We start from the raw sequence: 27,480 nt of genomic DNA, 5'->3' as shown, positions 1-27,480 counted from the left end.
GCAATAATATATAATGACTACAGAATATTATATGAATAATGAGAATGCTTAATGATGAATGATAGTTATAAAATGGGGCCTCAAGTGATACTGTGTGTTTCATTATATTATATAAGCAATAATATTTTCACACTAAGATTCAAAGTATGAGGATTTGCTAGTGATCTCCTTCTCTGACTTGGGGTGACTGCTCTGGTGAGCTCTTTCCTTGGCAGGTTTGTATCATGGAACCCATCATAACATGGAGCTTTTCATTGATATTACTCATTTTCTCTCTATCTGATTTTATACTTGCCAAGAAACATTTTGTTATTAGGTTTTATAAGTAGCTTTTCCTACTAGAAAGAGAATTGCTAACCAGTATTCTGGTATTCTAATCTATCTAGCATTTATTTCCTTCCTTTAAAGAATAATTTTTAAAATTATAAAAAATAATATAAGATTATCATTAAAGAGTTTTAAAAGTATAAAAGCTAAATTTGAAGTCCACCTCTTATGCAGTTTCCTTTCAATCCCACTGCATAGGGGTAACACTATTTTTTGTTGTAAATTAATTGTTTTCTCCATTGGGTAGCTGATGTGCAAGATGTTTTCTTTACGACTTTGTTTAAAAGGAATCTCTTGTGTATTTACCCAGAATGAACTAACAAAACTGAGTTTTTAAACACACAAAACTGAGGATCAACCCTTTCACTGAGAGTCCTTTTTATCTTCATGAGCCAATCTTTTATTAAATTTTTTACACTGGTAAACATTACGCTTCGCAAAAAGCGTAAGCTTTAGTTACCACTCACAGTGGAATATGAGAGATTATTTTGGGAGAACATATGTAGTGCTGTGCTGACTGTGTTTTAAAGTTTATTCAGTCTTATGAACTATGACTCATTTGTTTTTGCATTAAAGTATATTACTTTTTGGTTATTTTCTAGAATAATAAATTTTCACTTCCCCAAGGATAAAATGGGGGGATGGGGAGTAAGAAAAGTGACTTTAAGTGTGAACTCACCTTAAGTAGTATGCACCTACCTGAATAGTTCTGAAAAGAATGCGTGACGACAAATCTGACATAACTTAGGTTGTATATAGATTGGCGCTTTTTAAAAAAAAGAATGTCAATATTATTACCATTGGCCATTTTCAAACTCAAAGCAATTCCTTATGAGAAAAACTAGTTCCCTAAGATGAATAAGGTTAAGCTTTTAGTGTACATGAAATTTAGCTCAAAAGATGTTCCTCAGTGGAAACCACCTAGACCTTTACTGAAAGTGTTTTCATTTAAGAATTTACAAATGACACTTGAACTTAAGATCTCCAAGAGAAATTATTGTTTAAGAAACAGAAAAAGCAACTTACCAAAATCAGGCTGATAAAACTATAAAGGCAAATATAATTTTGTACCTTTGAAAAAACTTCAATGCTGGTTTCGCTCAGTAAGGAATAGGCGACATTGTTTTCATAAACACACAAACTTACAAAGTGTAGTCATTGTATTACTTTCTGGTTATATAAGGCAGATAACTTTTAAAAATAATTTCATACTAAAAAATGATAAAATTTTTGTGACAATAATTGTTTAAGGGGGACAAACTATGGTGAACCATAATTTACAAATCTGGTGGACCATGGGGATAAAAATTCGACATCATTCCATGTAGATTAAAAAGATTTTTTTTCTAAAAGCAATTTATTCTCTTGCCCTTTCACAAAATTAGAAATAACTCTTTCAATTAACAGGCAAAATATTGCTACAGAAATAAAGATACTCTAAAACTTTCATAGATCTACCTAATTTTTCTCTTTTTGATTAACAAAAACCTGGAATTATTTTGTAGCATATTTATTAATTGCCAGTTTTCACAAGATGGAATCCTGTAAAAGTAGTTACAAAAATATATAATAGGAATATCTTTGGGGAGAGGTTGTGATTTAGTAAATGCTGCACTTGTTCAAGACAGTCATGGAAATGCAAACCCAGTGTTCACAAGGGCTCTGTTCTCCAAACTTCATTTTCTGATGTTAGAAGTTAGACACAACTTAATAACTATTTGAGGCAAAATTACTGTAGCTTACACTCTTTATAGGATAAAGAGCCATCGGAGTGTGGGGATGTCATTTCAGTCGTGAACCCATTCGATTAGATTAACAGGTTTGATCACCTTCTTTTTGAGATCAATGATGGTTGCTTGATGAGATTTATAGATTTATCTTGATCTTCTCTTTTTAAATTTAAGGTTACCCATGGCTTAGGAAAAATGCCGAAGTCAGTGTGCAAATTTGCACCCTGTCTTCATACTGAGTTTATCTCTGGTTTAGAAGAAACAGCCCTCTGCCCTCATGAAGACAGAGGAGCAACTTCATTTGTCCTAATGCTGTGATTCTTAGTGCAAATGCAACATTAAAAATCCAGTGAAACCACTGCATGGGGTTATCTATTATGCCATTCTGGCACATGATATCAGCTTGTTCTAGAAAGTTCCAATTTGATGTTTTGTCCTTATTTTCATAGATGCATAGAGAGAGACTTTAAATATCAGCATAGAGGAATGGCCTTTTCAGTGTCATTTGCGTTGCAGTAAAAGTCGTGAAGGCATACTTGCTTCCATGCAAATGTTGTCTCATGAACCAGATGACAGCAAATAGATGATAAAACTTTATTAGTAAAGTATTAAAATAGGCACTCAGGAAGATTTTGTTCTTCTCAACTGACATTTCCAGATCTGTTAGGTCTAGTTTTTATAGATCTGATCTAAACTTGACTTTAGAAGAGGGGCCAAATGGATTAAATTCCTAAAGATACCATAAATTTGGGGGCACAAATGAAAAAAAAGCAAAATAAACACATTTGGTAAGACCGACTTTTGGTTGACATGAGGGCCCAGAAGTACTAACCTGCTTTCTGAAAAAATAATTGAGAATACAAACTAATCACACATAATAAACCAGTTTATTAGATTGTCAGTGATACTTTGAGACAAATTCAAGTTATTTTATTGTACTTCATATAAACAGAGGAAGGGAGGAAAGTTTTAAACTTCAAGCTTTGTTCAGCATGTGTGCAGTTAGCATCCACAAAAGCACCATTGGATATGGAAGAATTAGCACCACAGAATTTTAGGACCTAACTGTTAACATGCATCACTGAAAAATTTGGAACATGGAAACTGAAGTAGTACGTGGTATGGTCTATTATAAACAATACAAGGCAATTTATGACTTGTTTTCATACAGTACAATACAATCACCAATCAATGAGAAACTTTTAAGTACAATACAGGACAAAAAACACTTTGTACCCTGTTAACACTAAAGCAGTTACAGATTTAAAAACAGGTTTCTTGTAAGAGGCAGCGGGTTGAAATGTTCCCTCCTCCTCAATTTTTAAATTCAGAGTTATAGAGTTACATGATCTCTTAAGAAAGCATTTTCAAAGCTATGTCTCTCTACCTCAATGCTGACAAATTTTTTTTTGAAAACGACAGGCTTGATGAATTAAAAACAAAAACAAAAACAAAAACAAAAACAAAACAAAACAAAACAAAACAAAACAAAAAACCTGACAGAGTCAAGAAGTACTCCAGTGTGGTGGAAGGTATTCCACTTAAGTTTGAAAATGATGCCAATGGTGTTGACACTTTGTCTTCCCTTCCGTGGAGGAATGTCAAGTACAGAAGCCTCGAATTCACGATGAACTTGGGTTCATTTCTTTCACCGAATGCCTTTATTCTGAAGTGTAACATAAGAGTTATTCCTCAACTGTTTTTGTGGTGTCATAGGGCTGTTCCTTATGCTGGATTTGACAACAGTGAAAGGGTTGGTATTCTCTCTGGATTTAGGGTAATTTGTGAGCTAAAGAAAAAATATTAATTTAAATTTAGCATATATGACATTTTAAAGGGAATTTCAGTATTTTCACAGTACAAACCCATAATGAATATCATTGAAAACCTTTCTGTTAGAAAGCATGTAACAAACCCTCAATTTTAAGTCGTGTCTAGGCCAATTTTGGCATATTTGAAGATACTGTATAAAAACTGTGCAGTAGGAGTAGATACAGGTATATTCAGATCTCAATGCATTGATGCCAAGGAAAAAATATTTTTACTTGCCAAGAGAAGAATATACCTTGAAGTATCTATGCAGACACATGAATCAATCATACATCTGCCCAACTTCTAATTCTGGAATAGTGATAACAGGGTCATTTAAGAAAAAGTACTCAATTACAGTACGGCAGCAATTTTTATGTTGTATATATTTAACAGCAAAAACATTTTTGAAAATAGAATCGGTATTATACGGTAAGTTTACAATTCACCATTTCTATACTTGTAATACATGCGTTTATTTTTTTTCCCAGTTTTTAAAAATCCCACTAGGACCAACATCTTTTAGAACAACAATCTAACATTAAAGAAAAACCTTCTAAGGAAAATATTTAGCATCACAGAGATTTGAGAAAAGTCTGTTACTCAGCATCACAAAATACTCAATAGATCTACATTTAAGATTGTTCATGCCAGGACATTAACACACCTTTGGGCTAATATATCTTATTTAAAAAAAGGAAACAAAGAAATAAACCAAAGAACTGACATGGAATTTATCTTTAGTCTCTCCTTGGTAAGAGCAGATGTCTAGTAAACTTGACTTCTTTCTGTACCATGTAATGATGTCAGCATCTGCGAAGCAGCGTTTACATTCGATAAAACATTTAAGATTAGTGATAGGAAAATGGCTGCTAGAAAGGATTAAAAAGAAGTAAAATTATAGAAAAATGGTTTTTTTCCTTAGGTGAACTGCCCCCAAACAAAAAAGAAAGCCAAGTTTGTTTGCTTTGAAATATTCTTCCGTTGAAACACGTTTTTGGATACAAGTTAGCCTATCCTCATAAAGGTCAGAAAGATGTAAGGGTTAACTTGAGAAAAAATTTATCTTTTGAAAAAAATTATCCTATGCTTTTTCTGCTGAGCCAAATCCATTGTCTAAACCAACTACTGATTTTCTGAAGAGGAAACAGCTCTGCACAGCAGCACATCCACATAACTGATTTAAATCTGATAATTTGCCAGGCAAGGCTGGCGTGAGCATAGAAGAAGCAACACTGATTTCTTAAAGTTTTGGGGTTACATTAAGACTCAACTAAGCCAAAATTGAGTAATGACAGGCTGGCTTAATAGTTCTGATTGCTCTTATCTTTTGATCAACACTTGAAAACAAGGCAGTATCAATTAAAACTAAGATTTAAAAAATAAAAGCTGTTTAAAAATTGTTCAATGAAAAAGCCTTCAAATTTTACAACATTTTAACCTTAAATGATTGTAGACTAACTTAGACTAACGGTTTTGCCATGATCACACACTTCTGTTACGCTTGAGTTTTTTTTTTTTTTTCTGTATTGTTCATTGGTTATATTATGTAATGCAATTTTCTGTTCAGTTAAAATAGTTTAAATTTTTACATTTTATTATAAGAAGCTTTAGAAAAACACATAAGTAGGATAAATTTACAAAAGGATAAAGAATAGTTTATGGGATTTTAGACAAGCTCTATACAGACAAATAGCTAGTTCAAGGTAGTAAAGTGCCTTCATTTCCAGGTAATTAATTTTTCACTAAAATATTTTAAGGCTTTATAAGAAACTTATTGTTATCAGAACTTTGATAGTATATGGGGTTATGCTATTAATTACCATTCTTTCGTAGTCCTTATTTAATTTAATCTTTTGATCCATTGTGGGTAACTTTTAATAATTAGTAGCTTAAAATGATAAAATTCAACTTGCGAATTCACCTTGTGAGGAAAGGGAAAGATGTATAATTTATAAATGCTGTGATTTGTACATAAGACTCACATTTGCTTGTGAATAATCTAGTTTTGTCATAATATACAACAGCCAATGCCTGCCCACCCCAATTCAACAGAATATTTAATCCATGGAAAACAGGCCATCATTTCATTCATTCATATAGTCTATTGTTTTTACATTTAAAATGATCGTGCAGCCTTAAATGAAAAGGGCCACAGAAAAATCTAAGATAAAGTCTTCAAATACAGGCACAATTAATATTTTTATTGCAATAGTTTATGCATAATCTGTATTGATGCCAACACCTAATGTTAAAGCATTTATATTTGCTTTTATTTTGCTTCTAATACTCATGGATGTATCACAGTAAAATACTGATAACCTAATAGAAATATATACAATAGCCTTAATCATACAGAATTCTATTTCTTTTTCTCATTTCTTTTTGGAGAATATGGGGGTGTTTAAGCACAGCTGTGTACTTAAAATCTGGCAGCTCCAGGTTTTAAGATAAATGATGACTATATGGACATCAACTACTCAATTGGTTATAATCAATGAAAACCAATGAAAATGTTTAAATATTCTTTTTAAGGAATTCATTTTTATCAGCAAATTACTGAAGTCAGATTAAATTGCCATAATATCTAAAATGCTTTTGTAATTGCCACTGGATTAATTTAAAACATTCCTTAAATTAAAGGCTTTGGAGATTAGGATGGAGAAGGAAAAGTACAACTCACTGCAAAGAATGGTTTAAGTTAAATATTTTATATATAATTAGAAAAACAGGAACTACCAGTAGGAAAAAAGTGCTAGTCTTAAAATTGGGTTTGGTTTTGAATCTAAAGTCTGGTAAGAATTATTCCTGTTAATTGAAAAACAATTAAAACGGCATAAACTTTTATCATTGCACATTCCTTTACCAAAGTGCCACAAGTTACCCCCAATTTTTTTAAATATACACGATGCTACTTTTCAAAATCTAAGTATATAAAGTTTTACCTTTTTTTTAAATAGTATAATACAGTTTCACAAACTTAGCACAAATCTAAGCAGGAAGATGAATGATAACTTTCTAAAAACAGTGTAGTGTCTTAAAAAAATAACTATTAAGAACCTTTGTCGTTATGAAGATTCAAATCCAAGTATAGTTAAAGCATTCCCATAAAATCTGAAAACATCATGAAAGTTGATTTAGGCAAATTTTAGTAACACCCTGCCATGCAATGCACAGACATCATATGCTTTTTTAAAAAACATAGTTAACCTGTGTTTATCTGACTACATTATATACTTAACTCTCTTCAGTCACTGAAGTAACAATATATGTAATAACCGAGTTTTGAAGACAGTATTAAACACTAAGGTTTCTAGCCTTAATTGTTTGTTCGTATTAAGCACAGCAAAATGTTTGATGCATGGGTTATTAATTCTCATGCTTCTATCTTTTTATTCTAAGTAGAAATGCTAAGTAGAAATGGATAGAGGTACTATAATGAGGGCAAAAGGACATTAGTGACCAAAGCATCAACATATGGAATAAATAAAATAATAAGCAACTGTGGCAGAAGTTCTCCATATTATTAAATTTGGTAAATCAGGGGAAGACAATAAAAAAAAAATCCCCTTACCATGTAATAATCATATTACTTTATATTTAAAAATAAATGGCATGCACGTCAGGTTACATTTTTAATAGTTTTGTTGTTTGAGTGTGATGAAGTTAAACTAGGGAGTCACCTCATTATAAACGGAGACCAAAGCAAACAAAACATTTTACTGTTCAGACAGAGAAAGTAAAACCATGATTCTCAATGATAGCTCACCTGTCTTTTGTTATGCCTCAGGCTAAACACTGTGCTGTAGTGTCTCATTTAATTAGGGTGAAAAATGCTGGTGAAAATATAAAAGAAGTAATGTTAAAATTAGGATTAGTTCCTAGTCATGGAACATTAAATGACTATCGAAAAAGGACCTTTTTTTCTACAGTTTGAGAATCTTCATCTTGGGTGTAAAAATGACTACATAAAAGCAGATGAAAGAAATGCCCAATTTTATAAATTCTTCTGAGGCTGTAGAATGGGATAGGAATTAATATCCTGGCCCTCTGACAGAAGTAGCAAACTTTGAAAACATAGAAGTAAAATCAGGAAGGATCAGGCCTGATAAATCACTGATGACAACTCCCCCCAAACTCAACATGCGACAGGTGAGTCACAGAAAGGCTCAATATCCACCTATATAATTTAAAGAACCTTCCTGTAGTTTCTGAGTATGAGAATTTAATCTCTTGCTGGTAAGCTATATATAGTTTTGGATAGTGGTAACATTAAAAATTTTAGAGTAATACTTCAAATAAACATTGAAATGCAAATAGTCTTAATAGAAGCTGTAGATGTGTGGAAACTCCATACGAAATGTGATTTTCCAACTATATTTAGCTTATGTAATACCCCAAATAATACGATTTCACAATTTCTCTTGCTAATACACACAGATTTTTTTTCCTTGATTTTGCAAAAGTTGGGCAGTTGTATTTACCTCATTTAGCTCTTCCTTGATAGCAGTCCTACAGTGTTGACATATGTACTGATTATTCCTACCAGAACCAGTCCGACCATATAATTCAATTCTGTTTTCTATTTTTCAGCTCTTTTACAGCACTTTTCATTTCCAAATGCACCATACTTTGTTATAATAGTCATTTCTCATTGTATCCCTCTGAGGAGGGCAAAGGTAACACGGCTCGAGCCGTGGTGGGACAACACACGTCCCACTGTGACCGTCTCCCACCTGAAGGCAGTAATCCCGTGTGGCCCTATGCTCTGTATCTCTGGGGCCAAAGACTGGCTCGTGTCTGCTGTATAGCCATACCTAGCAGAGTGTCTAGTTCATGCTGTATGCAAAATAAATATTTGTTCATGTAACGAAGGAGAAATGAGATTGAAAAAACAGAGCAAAGAACCTCCACATACTGCCCCCGCATGCCCCCATCCCGCAGCTAAAAGCTGTGCTTGCCCACTCTTGCATCTCTACTACAAGAGGGTAGGTAGTATGACTTATCTTAAATGACAGGATAGAATTGCTCACTCTTAAATCATGATGGCAAAGTCCACATGGTATATGCCCTCCAGAGTGTCAATGACTGGCTGTGACTACAACTCCTCCTAAAACTTTGAGTTAATCACCTCGCTTTTTGCTAAGTATTTAAGTGAAAAGCTGTGCTTCTGCATACAATAGACTAGTCTCTTCTAAAGCTAATTCAGGCATAAAGAATCAAGGAAATAATCCTCACAGCTGCAGTCCTTAGGGCAAGTATGGAGAATATTAGAAGGGAGTGAAAAGACAGTTACACAGATAAGGCAAAAAGAACTGGGGACCAGGGGTTCTTCAGTTTTTTCGGAAATAAGCGCAGGAAAGTTGAGAAGATAGAGATTTTAGTGGGCTAGGAGAATGGTGAGGTTAAATTAGAGGATGTCAAAGCTTTTCCAGCTCTAAAACTCTAATTTGTGCTATCTGGTTCCTCCTCTGATATGATGGTAATCAAATTATACATTTTTTTTAAAGCTCAAATACATTTATTAAAGAAATATTTTTTAAGGAAAAGAATAACCTTGTAGAGTTTTATATTCTGGAACTCTTGAACAACTGTATTAAAAGTTTTCTTTAAACCGTCATTATGCCCTCTTTTGAAACAACACCGTGTAAAGCCTTTTAAATCCTGAATAAATCTACTTAAATTATGTCAGTATAGTGTGGATATTATAATACTTTATATTGTCAGCAAAATTAGTAGCTAGGAGCTTGCTCCTACTCCCGCTACTTTACATGAACGTGTCCTCTAAAGAGAAAATCTTGCCAATTAAGTACAATTCATGACCTCATTTCCAATTTCAAAGAGAGGAAGGTGAAATTATTTCTTGTGAAAATCGGAGTTACGGTTTTAAATCACACCAGTAGAAAAACAAATGGTAACACTATGAAGCTTGAATCTCTAAACTGTTGAACATGTTAATAAAAACAGCACTATTAATTAGAACATTTGAGAAGTAAAAACATTATTCATTCCAAAATTAAGAAGCAAAAATCTAATTTTTATTAGTCGGAATCATAGATACATGGGCAGAGGAAAAATGATTTATTATCAGCTTTAATTTCTGCTAAGCTTGGACTTTTCAAACCCTTCAAGCTTCATGTACTCACAGGGAAATCAGGCTTATAATTCTTTACTTCGCATCCAAAGATCTCTTTAGTCTTTGTATGTTAAACTGACGTCATTACTTATATGGAAACAAGGGCCATGGCCTCACTTCCCACACGGCCACAAACATTATTGACAGTTAATTAAAATTAATTACTACAATCAAAAGAATGATGAACTGCTTAGAGGACTCATGCTTACTGCTCAAAAGTAGCTAATCGTCTTCATAGTTCAGAGTAGATACCCTCGAAGCTGAGTATGAGGTACTGCGAGTCCTCCTTGTGGTTTAAATTACACTAATGAGATTCTCTTGGTAATTTAAATGTAACAGCCTTTTTATGAGAAATAAGACTTAGGCCAAATTCTACACGAAAGTAGGTCATGTTAAAGGGAAGTTTCATTTCAGTATTTTTGGAATTCACAGATCGAAACACAAATGTAGTGAAATAATTTAGGAACATAAAAAGAAAAATAATTATCAGAGGGGAGAAAGAAAGTCTGTGTATTTAATGGTAGGCAGAAAGGTAAAAGACATGAGAAAATAAGTAGATAAGAGGGATTCATAAAATGGGAATAATCTAAACTGTTACTAATATTCTCTCAGTAATCCGGCAAAACATGTCATTTGCATGGCTTTCCATAGAACTGATGCAAGCACTGTAGTACCATATGGTTATTTTTTCCCTTGCTGAATAGTTGTATAAACACTGAAAATGACATACTAACTTTCCATAAAGTTAAGAAAGTGCCTGTTGCGTATGCTCTTGGTATGTGACTTAGTGTTCTGGGACCTCTTTGTGGTTCTGCAGCTTCTCATTTTAGAATCCTCCATGGGAGATGGCATGGACTGGGATGGACCAGCCAAAAACCAGCTTTATCCTCACCTTTAGTTATGTCAAAATTCAGACACCTCTTTGGTATGAACAGGATTCTCTTGAAAAAGACAACAGCAGATAGTAAAAATTCCTCCTTTAGATCTACTGGTACACAGTTTATGCTGGCTCACTAGAAGCATGATATAATCTGCTTAAATGTACTGCCATTCTCCAGGATCTCAATGACGCTGTGCTTAAAATGGCAAAATTTAGGTAAATTCAATTAGAACTTCTAGAAAAACAAAAATGCAATCTGGATGTTGCTTTCATTGTATCCATTCTCCTTTCATTTATATAAACTATGGACCAACATGAGTTTCCAATCATAAAACTGAGTTCAAAAGTCTACATTATATAACTTTAAGAGTGCATAAAAACTACCGAGGCATCACCACATTGATAAACAACGAAAGCATTCCTTCCAGCATGTTTTGCTAATAGAGATATCCTAAGAAGTATCTCCTTATTTGGCATTATTTTTCACATTACTTTGTGAGGTCAAAGCAGTAAAGGAAACAGAAATCTTTGGCCATTGCAATTGCTGACATGCACTAGCGCATTATCTCTGTTTTTAATAGAATAATTTAGAGTCTCCCAAGAGTACTTCTTGATGCATATAACATATAAGTTGTTTGAATGTTAGGAGCCATTTAATATTAATATTAATATTAGAGGGTATACTTTGTTGCCTCCATTCTTACTACAGGTTTGCTGCCATGATTCAATTAAGATACTCAGGGAGGATCTGCTTTTCTTGCCTGTTTTAAAAAAAGTATCATTAACAATAAAAAGGAACTATCTATTGATAAACTCAACGACATGGATGATTTCCAAACTACTAGGCTGAAAGATGTTAAATACAAAAAATGCACATTAAATTAAATGAAATTCTATAATAGACAAAGGTAACCTGTGGTAATAGAAGTCAGGTCAGTGACTGTTTCTGGAAGTTGGAATAGGGGGTAAATTGCGGATGTTGCCTGGGAAGGGGTACATTGGAACTTTTTGGGGTGAGAAAAATGCTCTTTGTCTTGATATTTGCCAAAACTGACTGGCATAACAAGATCTGGGCATTTCACTGTATGTAAATTATACTTTAATAGCATTATGACTAAACATAATATTCCTGCTGAAGCATCATGAAAGCTGGTGGCATTTTTCTTTTTTTCATTTCAAAACTTCTGCCCTCACACTGTCCCATAGAGAGCAACATATCCTAGAAGGAGGGCCATGGCTAGTCCCCTGCAGAAGACGTGGACTTTGTGTCAGAGCACCAAACTAAAACAGGCTGTTTATACTGCAGAAAACTAAGAAGAATTCTTTTATGGTCCAGAGTAAAAGTGTCAGCTCTAAGAAACGATATAAAACGTCTTATGTTTTAAAAATACCCCAGAACAGAAAAGGTTTTCCAAGTCAGATTTCTGACTGTGAGAACAAATAATTTATAATCGCAGAGAAAAAAAACCAGTACAATTTTGGCCCCAATGCTACTTAAAAGTAATCATGGCAGCATGGCCTTCACTCTTATTTTGGTTCCCCAAAGATGTGTGAATACTGGTGGGACCCCACGAGTATCTAAAGCAGACCGATGAGCTTCAAACACTTAGGCAGGAAGGAAGCAAGATTTTACCTTATGCTACCTGGTGCATAACCAAGTGTATATATAGTATCACATTTTAAAACCATTTTGAACGCCAGGGCCTGATGTATAATGATTACATCACCATTTTAAATCCAAGTGGCCAAGTTCATCAACGTTAAAGAGGTTACAATCAGAGTCAAAATAGTCAACGAATTCCCAATTTCCTACAGAAATAACCCTACTACACTAGCGAACATTTCTAAAAATAAAGTTAGAAAGTTCTTCTGGTTCTGAGGAAAAAAACCCAGAAATATCCTGAAGAGAATTTATCTGCAAGTGATGCCAAGTATTCACGGACAAAGTTAAAACTGTAATTAAAAGCCAGATCATCATTTCTCCAAATTATTTCTTTTTAAATTCCAATTCTAACCCACCAAAGACTTACGATGTCTTAAACCCACATGTCATACAAAGACATATACAATATCTAATTTAACTACTCTTCATCATTTCCACCTGAGAGCAGAGGAAGAGAATGAAAAAAAGTAAGCAATTTCCCTAGCACAGTGCCTATCTTATGGGAGGAACTCAATCAGCATTTGTGAATAAATGAATGAATGCTTTCACTTCCCTTGAATTGTCATTTCTTCCCTCACACAGTGGCTTCTTACTGCACATTAAAAATTCAGTATGATTGAAAAGGAAAAGGATAGGCACATACTCAGTTAAAAAAAAAGTAACACGCCAAAACTCCTAAGTCCCGTGTCATTATTGCTGCAGCTGCTGCTGTTAACAACAAAAAAATCACATATTTATAAATTGACACAATTGGAAAACAGCAATAATAAATGGATACACCATAACCTAGATTTTTTAGCTATAAAATTTTCCTTTTATAAATTCAATTGACATAAAGAATACTGTTTGCTTCTCTAGAGTGGACAATAAAATTTACATAATTAATAGAACGGATAGTTGTTTTATGTAAATTACTTTTTGAGACAGTAAGAGGTTTAGAGGTTCATAAGTACCAGAGAAAAACAGAATACCAAGTGCTAGAAGATAGAAAAAAATATAGTTCAAGATTATATGAAATGAGGAAAAGCTCAGGATCAAGATGATGGTCTGTAGGAGCCTCTTGACGACGGTAACTGGGGCCTCAATTATAATGGTTCCTCTACTGTCCTGAAAGCAGGGGTTGCCGCGTGCATCAACCATCAACACGCTGTTTTTATCAAAATCAGAAGGGACCCACAAACACAATCTTGTACTAGTTTTCAACTTTAAAATAAATAGGTGAGAAATCTCTTCTAGCTGAGAGAAGAGAACAAACATATTCTGAATGAATCACACATGCCACCTACTGATTTCAAAGCAAAGAAATAGAGAAGTAGATACTGGGTAGTGAAAGGACCATTTAAGAAGGTCTAGCTCAAGTTCTGAAATGACTCATTACATGATTTAAAAAAAAATTTTTTTAAGAATTATTTATTCATTTGTTTTTTTAATGGAGGTGCTGGGGATTGAACCCAGGACCTCATGCATGCTAGGTATGCACTCTACCACTGAGCTATCCCCACCCCTACGTGATTTTGAACAAGCCCTATGACAGGTTTAATATTTTCCCTATTTGTTATAAAATGAGGGTTACATTACTCCAAAGATTCCTTCAGGCAAAAAAAAAAAAAAAAAAAAAAAATTAAAACTGATGCAGATTAAGACAAGAAAATCACAGGTTGTCAAGTGACTATGGATACTTACACCAATACCAGAAAATGGGTGATTATAATCCTTTTAGTAAGTGGGGCAACTGGTCCCCAAATTATGCAAACTACCTAATGATCATCTTTTTAAAAAATGAAACACAGCAGTTCTGTTTTCCTCCAGCAATAAAATCATCTTTGATATTTCCTTGCCCGTGGATAGCGTATTCATTTTCTTAATGGTGTCTTTTGATGAGTAGAAAATTTTAATTTTGGTGAAGTCTAGTGTTAATTTTTTTCTTTTATAAAAGTTAGTGCTTTTTGTTTCCTGTCCAAGAAATTTCTGCCTACACAGTATTGTGCTTTTATATTTTACTGAAAACAGCTTTAAGAGATTATAACTAGCCCAACTTCCTTGCCCCTGCTATACCTGGGAGTTCCTCTGGTAAGAGGCAGCTCCCTTCCAATTTCACAAACTTCTGTTATACTTTCTGGGGAACCATCCATTTTATAGATTGGGAAGAATTAATGATGATGTTTTTCATATTTATTAAATGCTTATCATATGACAGAAAGTTTGCTAACAGCTTCGTGTATCTTAAGACATTAAATTTTTTTAAGAGAATTTTGGCTGAATATAAGGTCAGGGAGGCAAGGAATTTTATGTTTTGCTATTGATACATCTCCCTGACCTACGTGATAGTCCAGCATATGGTGAGTGACTGGGAAGTATAAACTGAAGGCTTACTGAATAAATTCTCACAATAACTCTATCAAGTTATATAATCTGCCCCAAGTTACACAATAGGTGACAGAACTTGAACTTGAACCCAGGACTGGCTGACAAAAAAGTCTGTTCTGTTCTATCATTGTACCAGGACAATGACACTGCCTTATAACTGTGTGGGGAACCAGCACCTAGAAATACTGCTGGAATGACTGCTGTTGTTTAAGGGGGTGGGGGAAATTACTTAAACTTAAATTGTTTTAAATTAAAATTGCTGTTTTATTCCTCTCAAAGCAAAAAGCCAATGTGGAACTTCTGTTAAGCTCCTTCTTCATAATCCTAGGCATATTGACCTTTTTATATTTATAGCTATGTGATGATCTGTGCAGATTGAGCCAACATGAAACTTTTATGGCCACAGAAATATATACAGAGAGAAATTCAACCTCCATGTAAGAATTTAGAATTCAGCCTGCTAATTTCTCTATGAGGCTACAAAAGCATGGTTAAGGAACAAGGTCATTTATTTAATGGAATTTCCTAGTCAATAGACCTTTAACCACAATGCCTTCGATCCTATTGAAATTCAAATATTCCTAGTATGTATTATTTTGATTTTCTGCTCCAATAAATACAACATAGTGAACATGATTAAATTTTGTGTGTGTGTGAATGAGATTACCACAGAACTCTAAAATATTACCACCAAATAACAGTATAAATGAAGAAGTTGTGGGTTCTTGAGTTAATTTTATAAAAACTTGGACCATCCCTTTCAAACAGGTTTTTAAAAAAGCCAGCTTCCAACTTATTATGTGGTCATTTATCTCTCGTTCATAAGAATGTAGAGAAAAAAAATCACTAGTTGATTTTTTCATTATTAACAGAATTTATTGTGCAAGTGAAGGAGTTTTCTCTCTTAAATTATCTAAATAACATTTTTTTGAAGGCTACACGGCAATGCAGTGTCCTGACAAGGCATGCGTGGACAGAACAGGAAGGGATCTGTGCTCCAGTCATTAGGAACAAGTTCTGGAAGGCTCGCAAAGGCGCGAAGCTCAGGATAGAGAGGGTCAAAATCTCAATTACTAGAGGCAAAGAGGCTGAAATCCAGGCAAATGGCTTCTGCATAGACATGAGCACCAATATAATGACTTGCTATGCCTTCTGCCAGGGCCAAAATGGATCACAGATTCAGTGCAGAATTGAGCCTAAAAAAAAGATGTGACAAAAAACAGGAAAACACCTAGAAGCCGTTTTTAAAAAAACTATTTAATTTAGCTATAAAAACGTGTGTTTAATTCTACCAAATTTTGATTTCAAGTTTAACACTTTAAAATTTCCGTAGTGTTATTATGAAGGGTTTAATGAGCAATAGGCTCTTTATAAACCTTGGTATTTCATTAGATCGCTAAGTGACCTACAGCAAATCGTGTAACCTGCCTGGGCCTTTTTTCTTCATCCGTTAAGTGACGTTAGTAATACTGAACTAAGCAAATGTAAATCAGTATTTTCATCAGGATGACATGAGATCCAATATATGAAAGAACTTTGAAAAATATGTCAAATTATATGAACATGATTATAATTTAAAATTCTATATTATTTTCACATTTAATTTAATTAGAAAATATTTCAGAATTAATGCCCAGTTATGGGAAAACTTTCATGATAAATGGATCTTTTGTACCAACAACTAATTGAATTCAGCCATTAACAGCTCTTCATTGCAATGAACCTACGGTGAAAATTATTACAACTTCTGATTTACACAGTTATGGCTGAATCAGGCTTATTCCATTTGGATAAGACACTGGTGAGTAATTCACAGTTAAGAACACTGATGGATTGTGTAAATCCAGACATATGGAGAGAAAAGGAGTTTGTGAAGATACTGTATATGTGATAAGAATGAAATAAAATGAAAGTAAGGATGAATACAAAGGCCTGGGGCAGGGAGGGCGAATATGTGATCTCGATGTTACTACTCCTCGCCTTCCTTATGCTCTCCCCAGCTCATTGTCCATGCACACACAGTAATCCCAGCAGTCTTACGATGAGCCTGAATGGGGCTTCACAATCTCCAATCTAGAACTCAGGAAGTCGCTGCCACTTGAACACAGTAGGCACATGAGATGAAACAGAATTATTATTTTTATCCTGGGACATCAAAAGTGACTTGGATGGAGAAGACAGAAATACTGTTTTAAATAGTATTATTGTAGTTCTTTAAATCTGCATCAATGAAATGTATTTTGAGCACTGTAACAGAATGTAGATGATTCATCATAAAGAATACATTGTTAAAGGGAAAATGACATATAGCATTTTATAATAGCTCCAAACACTTCTCATATATCTACACACTGCCGGGCCTGTGGCAGATAATCAGATGACCATGTGTTGAATGGAAAATGACAGTTTGATTAGACTTCAACAGTTGCTTTGAATCAAATAACTTTGAACACGGAGTACTTAAAGCTAATGGCAGTGGAATATTTTTCTTTTGTAAATCATTGTATCTCTAGTCCCCAGCACAAGGGCTGGCACAGAGCAGCCACTCAGTAGCCACTGAGTGACTACAGGAACAGGATCACTTATCTATTAAGCAAGGGAAAGAATATTCTTGAAGTAAAATTTAGGATGGGCAGGAAACAAAAGATTCCATATTCTACCACACCTCAATTTGTGAGTCAGTCTTTGACGTAAAATGACATGGTATTTCTCGTCAGGTTTTTCAATAATCATTTTCATTCCCACCTGTTACCACTTTGATTTGTTCCTTAAGTACTGTGAGCTTGAAGCAACCAGATTTCAAAGACAAATCAGGAACAGGAACACTTGTGATTAAGTGGAGAGGGATGATTTAAGTCACCAGCCCAGTGCCAGGTGTGGAGGGGAATAGAAAAGAGGAAGAAAAACAGTCTCTGGTTTTAAACTTACATTCAAGTTAAGGAGGTAGGACTTTTATATTGGAAAGTAAGTTTACATTTTTAAATACATTTAATCAAGTTCTAGGCTGTATCCAAAAAAAATCTTTTGGAACTGGAAGAACTGCCTATTTACAGGGCCAAATGATAAGTGTTACTGATAAACACACACATACACATATACACACACATATAAAAAAATTAACTGACAGGGTTAAAAAGCGGACTGGGCAAATTACAGAAACAGGACAATGAAACACTTTACTAAAGCAACTGTAACTAAATATGAAGAATGCCAAGAAGGAAAGGATGCTCAATAAATGTCAAATGAAATAACGGACCTGGAGAAAAATAAGAAGAGGTCACAGAAGGAAGTCAAACATAACTTTAAGAGTAGTTTTAACAATTCCAGGGATACAAGAATCGAAAGGTTCTTCTGATCCAATGCTCACACTGATGGATAAACAAGCTGGGGTCCACAGACATGAAATGAGCTGCCCCAAGCCCAAATAGAAGGCACAACACACAACACAGTGCCCTTAACCTCAACACCATGCTGCTGCACACCAGGAGGGCAAAGGTGAGCCGTTAGCATTTTTTAAATTCCATGGTTGCTTGAAACAGTCCAAATAATACACAACTAAAATGTTTTGGTTTCATAAATTATAGCACAAATACAGTGAGTAATTTGGCACTCACATTCATTTTATAGTTATTTTTGTAACAAAATTATTAAAACTAACTTGTCATTTAGAATTTTTAAATGATTAAAAATCTAATTTAAGAATCCGGATTCAAGTTTACCTAAGATTAATATTTTTCCACATAAAACAAAAAACTTCCATCAAATAATGTGTAGATTTTATGTAATATGTCTCAGGTCAGAAGCAAATCACCTTAATGGAAGGTACTGCTTGAATCCCAGCTTGGTATGTCATTAAATGTACTATCTGGTCTTTTTTTAAAAAATGAGTCAAACAATAAATGGTGATTAACAAACCAAATCGCACATAGTTACCTAATGACCCAAAGGATCACTTACACAGGAGTAGAGTTTAACGTTATTTGAAGAACAATAATAAAAACTAGCTTTAGCTATTTAGCACACAGGTATTCCTAATTCTAAGTAAATTTAATATTAAAATTGATAATGTAGGTAAATAATTGTCAAAAAAGGCTCAGAACTTGGGGGATTATCAGTCCGCGTTTACTACATTGAAGATTCCTACTGGCAAAATGTTAATACCCTACCTATTGCTAGAGATTACAAAGAGAGGAAAGGCTAAATTCTAGGTTGTTGGCAGCATATGCCCTGAGGACTGCGTGACACTAAGTGAAGTTCTGTGATTTAAGGGCAGTAATGGTGAGCAATGAAGAAAGACCTTAAATAGTGCTGGGAGGACAGCAAAGAGAAAAAAAAATGCTTAGAATGCTACCGAACCAGATGCACTGCCACTTTTTCACTAAATTTTTTTCAACTCAAAAAAATTTTCCCCTTACCCAGAAAACATTCCTGATCTTACAATGGAAATCAAAGGAATAATGAGATTCAGTTTTAAAGAATTTTCTTTGAAGTAAATGTTACCAATATCTTGCAGCAGATCATTAAAGAAAAATCTGGGTGCTACAAAAATTAGAAAGTTATTTAAAATGTTCTAAATAAATTGCATTTGTCTGAAATAATCATAGGAATACACTGATATTATGTATTGTTAAATTCATAAAATGAAGAAAGTTTCAGTTATCACTATCTGAATCATAATCAACTAGTTTTTGTGTCAGTTCCACAATAATTTAAGCCAAGAAAAGGTAGATTTTGTTCTATGTCAAGATCACAAGCATAATACTCATAATTACAGCATTTCTGGTTATTTAGATAGATGTTGCTTATAGGATTGCAAACTATTGATTTCTTGAAAACTCTTTATGGCGTAAGAAATTCTTAAAGAAAAATTTATGAAAAAGAAGAGTTTTAAAAATGTTTCTTGGGTTGAGTTTTTTCCTCAACTGCCAATGATTTTGAAAATAACATCTGAAACATTTATCTGCAGAAAATGCATTTTTTAATTTACAACTATTTCCTCCCAAATTATGCTTCTAATAAAGCTACACAGTTTCATATTATACTAAGCAAAGATTCTGAAATCATTTAGTGAACATCCACACTGTCAAATTCCAGAAATACCTCCAACCTACTGTATTACTATATAAATAATGAGAAGACAATCCTATAATGTAAACAGGAAAAGTTTAGGAAACTCCAGGATATAAGCCTAATTGCCCTGTTAACTGTAACGTCAAACTTTCGACAAACAAACACAAAGATTCCATTTGGAATTCCTTAGGTCTCAGAAGGAATAAAGGGTTACCTTTCCCTGTAAATCAGTGGAAAGCCTCCAGGATAAAATACCCTTAATTCACAGTCACCCAAAGATTATAAGGATCTCTTATCTTAATAGAAGCACAATTGCCCTGTAATTATAAATCTTTTTTGCATGTGAGAATTATATCAATACAGGATACAAGGATTATACTTGGAGAGTTAAGTGGCAATAACTATAAAGCCATTATTGATGGAAGAAGGGTTAAGAAAATATCTTGCTTATTGAAAAAAAGGTTTGAGAAGAAAGTAGAATGGTGGTTGCCATGGGATGGGGGTGGGAGGATGGCGAGTGTTTAATGAGTACAGAGTTTCAGTTTTGCAAGATAAAAAAGTTCTGGAGATTGGTTGTATAATAAGGTGAATATACTTAACACTAATGTACTGTATACTGATAAGTGGTTAAGATTGTAAATTTTATGTTATTTAATCTTTTAAACACAATTTAAAAAAAAGTTGAACAACACCTGAAGTGAGACATTCAGACTGATTAAGGATATTTTTTCCTACTCCTAGTAAATTGTATGTTTATATCTCAAAAAAACAAAACAAAACACAACAGGTTGAGAAAAGTCATTCAAGACTTAGAAGGTCAATTTGTTTGTTTGTTTTTTATGAGGGGAAGGTAATTAGGTTTATTCATTTATGTTTGGAGGGGGTACTGGGGATCGAACCCAGGACCTCGTGTGTGCTAAGCATGCTCTCTACCACTTGAAGGTCAACTTGTGAGAAGGCAAAAGACAAATAACCTATGGATTTGATTCAGGCTGGAAAGACTCAGACTGTTTTGGCTGTGAAATCTAGGGAGTATTCAAGAAGTGGTTACATGTCAAGTAGTTTAAATTTGAATTTAGGAGGTAGGGGAGAAACTGGCACTGATTACTGCCCAGAAAGCTAGCCAATATGTCAGCACAAAATCTTAAATACTTAGATTTGTGTATTCAGCCTCTCTGTGTTTAAAGCAAGCTGTAGATCTTACTTGTTAATAGCATAACAAGAAATCATCATCCGATGGCGCTATGGCTGACAGTATGAAAATCTAAGCAATTCCAGCTGGAAAAATGATATGGAAGAAAGGATGCATGTCTAGGTCCATGATGAAGAATGGCCTCCAGACCACCTGTACCAGAATGAGAAAGACTAAGAAGCCAACTTCAAACCCTACTCTGGACCAGCCAAATCGGAATCTCTGGGGATGGGGACCAGAGCCTGCATTTTTAATACGCCATGTACACTAATGTATGAGAATAACTGGACTAAATTTTTAAAATTCTCCCTTTAAGGCAGAAGCTGCTGTCCTTTTAATGGAGGTTAGAACTCATTAGAGGCAAATACAGAGTTTAATGCTGAAGGGCATCCTTGATGACATTGTCATGGCCATGGTTCTTTGAGTTCTTCAGAGGCACAGGAGAGATTCTCTGCTGTTTCAAAGGAGGGACTATTGGATTAAAATAATCTCTTTGAAGTATTAGAAGAGACACATTCCTAGGTGAGTCACATGATAGTTTGAGCCCTAAGAGCCGGCTGTCTGGCTAAGTTTGAAATTTTCACTGAGACCCACACTGAGAACTTTATAGCTCTAAAGCAGAGATGACAAATAGCAAATATTTGGCACGAATGCTGTTCTTCTCTCTTTCCTCTGGAAGCAGATTTCAAATTCTCAACGCAGCACTTTAGGGCAGCCAATCGATTGTAGTAACAAACACAATGAAACCAATTTGTCATTACTTCCCCAGGCATGGAAGGGGATGCAGAAAGAATTGGGCTCTCTTTATAGTTTTACACATGCACGCACACGGACACACACACACACAATTTCTGTAAAGGAGTAAAATTTACATGGCTAAATATTTAGAAATGTGTGCTACAGAAATAGTTATAGATTTTGGCATAATATATTTCAATGTACTCTCTCTCTCTCTCAAATGTATTACTATTATTTGTCCATTTGAAATTTGGAAATGTTAACAGTATTACAGAAAGCACAAATGACTGAAGAAGTGACAAGAAAAAAGTGGACTCTCTAAGTTTCATATTGGTTCACGCTAAATCCCTGAATTTAGACATTATTGCCACAGCTACCCTTATGCCTTTTACAAAGACTTGAAACTCTCCAGTAGAGAATCACACATATTATTTGCAACAATAATCAACTTCCTTGGAAACCTGACCTCTAATACAGATTATTTAAAATGAAATTAGCAAACTGTGGTTTCTTTCCATCTTAAATTAGCAGTGCAAGAAAAAATGAAGAACAAAAATATTATTCTATTGCTTCAAACTTTAAACAGAATTTAATCTGGATTTTTATAAAGAAAAACTTTGATAATATCCAATAATTTGGTCTTCCAATTGACCCTGCTATCACTTACATCTTTCTAAGTGAACCCATAGAAGGTACTTTTGATATAGCAATATAAATTCTAAACTTATCCTTCATATAAACTTTTTTAAAATGAATGATTAAAAGTGAACTATTTCTTATGAAAATTATAACAGATTTCATTTTGCAGGGCAAATTTCATGTAACCTATCTTAACTAAATCATTTAATCAGTAAAGCTCATGAATATTTGAAAACTGGTTTTATGTTGTTTTGTGATAACAAGGGGTGGGAGGAAGTGATAAACTTCTCAATCTGTTTTCAGAATAATACTAGGAAAAGTGAAATCACACTTCTTTATCCAACCAGGAAAATTAACAAGACCTCAACACAAAAGTTCCAAGTATTATTTCCAAGAAATTGTCACAGAGTTGAAAAGACTCTTCAAAGTAGTAACAATCCAATTTTTTCTGATTTATTAATTCCCTTTCCACATCCTACATGAGTGCTCATGTAGTTTCTTCCTTAAATAATTCCAGTCATGAGGGGGTAACACTCCGTCTTGAAGTTTTCCCTCATGTTGAGCTGAAACCTTCTATAAACCTCTATTCTGTCTGAAGCCTAACCAGATTATAATTCTGAGGCTTAATTCTTTTAAATCTAAAAATTTAACTGTAGCTATAATATAAACAGGATAGGGAATATTAAGAAAAAGTTACACTGCCCGTAATGATCCTTTTGAGTTGGTGAGCAGTCAATCTTTTTCACAGTTAGGGATTCATTCATTGTTTTGGAGCACTAATCACTAAAGTTGGAAAGAAGCTAATGAACTTGCAGAACTGCCAAGTGTCCATATATGAAGTAATTTAATGTTCCTGATAGGATGTGACCCACTGAAATGACAGGTTATGTATATTCATATATATTAACTATACAGACATATATAAAATATGGTTTTATTAATTTTGATCAACACATTAATTAGAAAATGTCCTCAGGTTGGCAAATGTAAATTATTCTTCAATATGTTAGTTATGTTTTCAAATAATATTCTCAATGAGTATTCAGGTGAAGTATCTCTAAATTTAAATCAATGGGTCCAACTGTTAATTTGAAAAGAGTATCATAAATACACTACAGTGTATATATAGTTCCTCTATCCTATGCATATAGATAAAACATAGGAAGATGGTGAAAATACTGTATGCTTTTAAGAGAAATTAGGTATTTCTTACCACTTGTATATCTTAAGAGATAAGCAGCATTTTAAGCTTTAGCCTTTATTTTCTGTTTACTTAGCCTATTTTAGTAATTATGAACCATTTCAACTAAAGGAGTATGTCACAAAATGTAAATTGAAAGGACTAAACTAATTCCAAGTTCCCTTCAAGTCCTAGTATTCAATATTCCCTAAAACTTAATAATCCTTGAGAATAGAAATTATTCTCTTTCCTTTAGTAAGACCTGTATGCCAGAGTTATTTAATAAATTAAAAATATGCTTCAGTCTCCATAAATTTGGAAGCTAAGTTTTTCATATAAGGATTCATCATGGTTAATTTCTATCCGAGATATTTCAAAATAGCTGTCAAAAAAATCAGAGGGAACTAAGAAGAGTTGCTAAATGTAACAAAAGGACAAAAACAGAAGAAAATAATTTTTTACCTAAACTTCAGTTAATTTATACAAAAGGTTGCTTGTTTTAAGATTTGTAAACTTCAGAAGGCAGCATGAGAAGCACTGAGCTTTTTTTCTATCACAATGTTACAGCTGTTTTGACCCAAGTTTCTCCTTCACTATCTTTTGTAGCTAAGGTAAAATCACATCAGCCTAGAGTATTGGGTCTTAAAGTGTGGTCCCCAGATCAGAAGCATGGGGTCACCTGGGAATGTCAGAAACAAAAAGTCTTGGTCCTCTCTTCACCCCCCATAACTAAGGAATGGAAACTCTGGGGGTGGGGGTCAGCAAACTGTGGTTTAACAAACTTTCTAGGTGATTCTTAATCCCCCTAAAGTTTGAAAACCATTGGCCCAGAGTAATGAAGACAAATGTGTATCTGTAAACAGACCAGTCATCTCAGTTTATCCCTTGGGAGTTAAGAAGAAAAAAAACAAAACAGAGGAAACTTGGTAATTAAAATGCGACAATGAATGGAATAATGCAGAAAGAGTAGGAAGACAGAAGTTGCAAAAAACCCCAATAAAACTCTCACTAATATTGATGACTTATTGTAACATAACCAGTTGACTTTGGTTCATGAAAATGAACCTGTAGACCCACAGTGAATAGTAATTTGTCTCCTGTCTGCTCTCAGGATAGAATTGGGATGATCATCTGTATTCTCATCATCTGATCCCTTTAAAAAATTATTCACATTTATTTGAAATAATTGGTTGGGATTAGAGATTCAATCTGTAAACTAAAGATCAAATAAGTTGGATTTACTAGCACCGTACTTCAACCAACTAGGCGAACCCTCATATAAGCAAATGTCTTTTGATGGTACCAGTCCCATATACATAGGGAGCAGTTTTGGATAAAATAATTCCCAGTAATCTGAGGCAGACTTATCTATAATGGTAGTTGGGGTAGATTGTGCTTTATTATTTGGGAGTTTAATTTCAGAGTATTAAAGGCAGTCTGGTCTAATTGACTGAGCACAATCTTTGGCTTGGTGTTAATTAGGGTTCAAATATATTAGTCCTGAAATCCTGAACCAGTTTCTAAAAACCTCTGGAAAATTATATTGAAATGGGAATGATAAGAGCATTCTATAAAGATTAGGAATAGTAGTTATAAAGGGCCCAGCAAAGCCTAGTATATGGTAGGTATTCAATACTTAATTATTATTGTTATTAGTATTATAAGTTATTAGTATTGATAAAACTTGATTGACTCCCTTTTGTTACCACCTTCTGTTTAAAAATGGACACGGTGCAATTTTCCTACAGGTTGAATTCATTTTTGAAATTACCTGTCAATCATTCTAGTCAAAATATTTTCTGTAGACCCACTGTGCACTGAAAGGTTGGAGTAGCTGACCTCTAGGTCCATGTCATCCCAAGGGAAATGCTTCCCAGTCACCCTGACCTGTCCGACGGCAGCACGGTAAGTGCTGAAACTAGTCAAGTGAAGAAGTAGCCCTTCTTTCTCAGAGTCTATACTCTAGTTTATTAGGGCAATTTCTAAATTTCCAAACAGAAGCTTTAGTCTTTCTTTATTGAAATGAGTATTCTTAACCACTTTCAACAGGATACAGTGTACAGAAGGGAGGGGAAAAAGGGAAGGTTATTTATGAATGACAGAATTTTAGAATTCTACTTTTATGCCTGCTGATAGCATGGTTTACACTTCTGGGGGAATTTACTAAACAGTGATAGATAAAATTCCATAATAAACTCAACTGGAATTTCAGAGTATTTTATCCTATTGAAATTCTAGAGTAACATCATTGCATAAATCATACTGCTAGTCTGAAGGTCCTAAAGAAAATAAAGCACTTTTTTAAGTAAACTAGCAAAAGACAAGGAATGTTTTATATCTAGATGTCTTCTACATATCCTTATCCTTTTTCCTAAATCATTATCTCATGGTTCCGTTGTTTTATTTGCTGGGTAATTTTGGCACTTAGGTGGGTTCTTTTGGTGAAGTTGCTTGGAGTGTTTGAAATGGGAAACTGAGAAAATTTTCTACAAAATGGCCAGGGCAAAGAGCTGTCTAAACTATTCTCTTCCATCCATTTAGCTTTCAAACTACACTGAAGAAGAAGCAATCAAGAACCTAAAATGGATCTGCTATTTTGAGAAGAAGGAGAAGAGAGAAAAAAACTTCAACAGCCAATTCACTCCATACAATCTGTTGATCAGATTGCTGCTGTGAACCACCACCAGGCTAAAGATTGTTTTATTATATTGCATGTTTCTGCAATGGAATTTTATGTGCACAGATATTTTTGAAATTAACAAAATACACGTGTGTATATGCACTTCAAAATGCCCTTGCTTGCTCTTAAACACTGTCTTTGATAAAGCAATAGGCACCCAAGAGAGGTTTAGAGAGAAAGGTGTCACTCTTTTTTAATCCTACTGACAATGGTGGTGGCCCTGCATATAGGAGGAGACTGGGGTGCCTTTTAAATAAATGCTTCTAAGTCAAAAACCTGTGTGATGCTTCTCTTCCCCCTCTAATCATCAATCTTTGCAGTTTCTCAAGACTAAAAATGAACAAACAGAAAAACTCAATATGATGTTTTATCCTTGCACACCCTAGCGGTTACAGGTCCTCCAAAGCAGAACCATACTGTTTGTGGTTCAGTATTCTTTGATTTTCTTTGTTAAACAACATGATTTGTAACATAGGACTTTCAGTAGGACCAAGGAGATAGGAGTCAAAGAAAGTACTTGATTCTCAGGGACCACTGCAACGATAATTGCAGTGTATTATTTAGCAATGTAATTTGTGACTATTTCAGGAACAATGGCTTTTCAGAAAGTGATGTTAACTTTAAAAATTCTTCTGCCATGTGGAATATAAAAAAGGATTACCATATATATAGGACAAGTGATACTAATTCCAAAAAATGAGACCTCATACAGGTAACAAAAATATTTCTTAAAATAAAATTAGAGCATAAGATAGTTACATGGTTCGTATACAAAAACTTGGTCTTAAAGAGGACTAGGAACAAAATTATACTTTGTGTGGCTGAAGAGATTCTTACATGTTATAAAACTGACACTTCCGCATGTTCTTTTTGGCATCATCACAGGTTGCTGCATTATTATAGTTGTTTTTAATATAAAGAGAGAATCTCTTACTCACAATTTCCAATTCTGGTATTATCCATCTATTTTTTCCACACCCCACTGATACAGAATTTAAAAAGTTTAGAGTAGGAGGGAACTCTAGATTCTGGTACAATCATGTTCATGTTTCTTTTAAGGGAGCCATCC

General features: G+C 34.1%; 1 protein-coding gene across 1 annotated transcript in view; it reads right to left on the bottom strand.

The window, feature by feature from the left end:
- Positions 1-2,812: 2,812 nt before the first annotated feature.
- PURG (purine rich element binding protein G) overlaps positions 2,813-27,480 on the bottom strand; it is a 33,605-nt gene continuing 8,937 nt past the window's right edge. The window contains 2 exon segments of the mRNA XM_031440166.2: positions 2,813-3,810; positions 3,813-3,846. Of these exon segments, the coding sequence (XP_031296026.1) occupies positions 3,743-3,810; positions 3,813-3,846 (102 nt within the window). The 3' untranslated portion in view covers positions 2,813-3,742.

This window comes from Camelus dromedarius, chromosome 22 (assembly GCF_036321535.1).
Source record: "Camelus dromedarius isolate mCamDro1 chromosome 22, mCamDro1.pat, whole genome shotgun sequence".
Lineage (NCBI taxonomy): Eukaryota > Metazoa > Chordata > Mammalia > Artiodactyla > Camelidae > Camelus > Camelus dromedarius.
The sequence above is the reverse complement of the archived record's forward strand: the minus strand, read 5'-3'. Positions and strand labels throughout refer to the sequence as shown.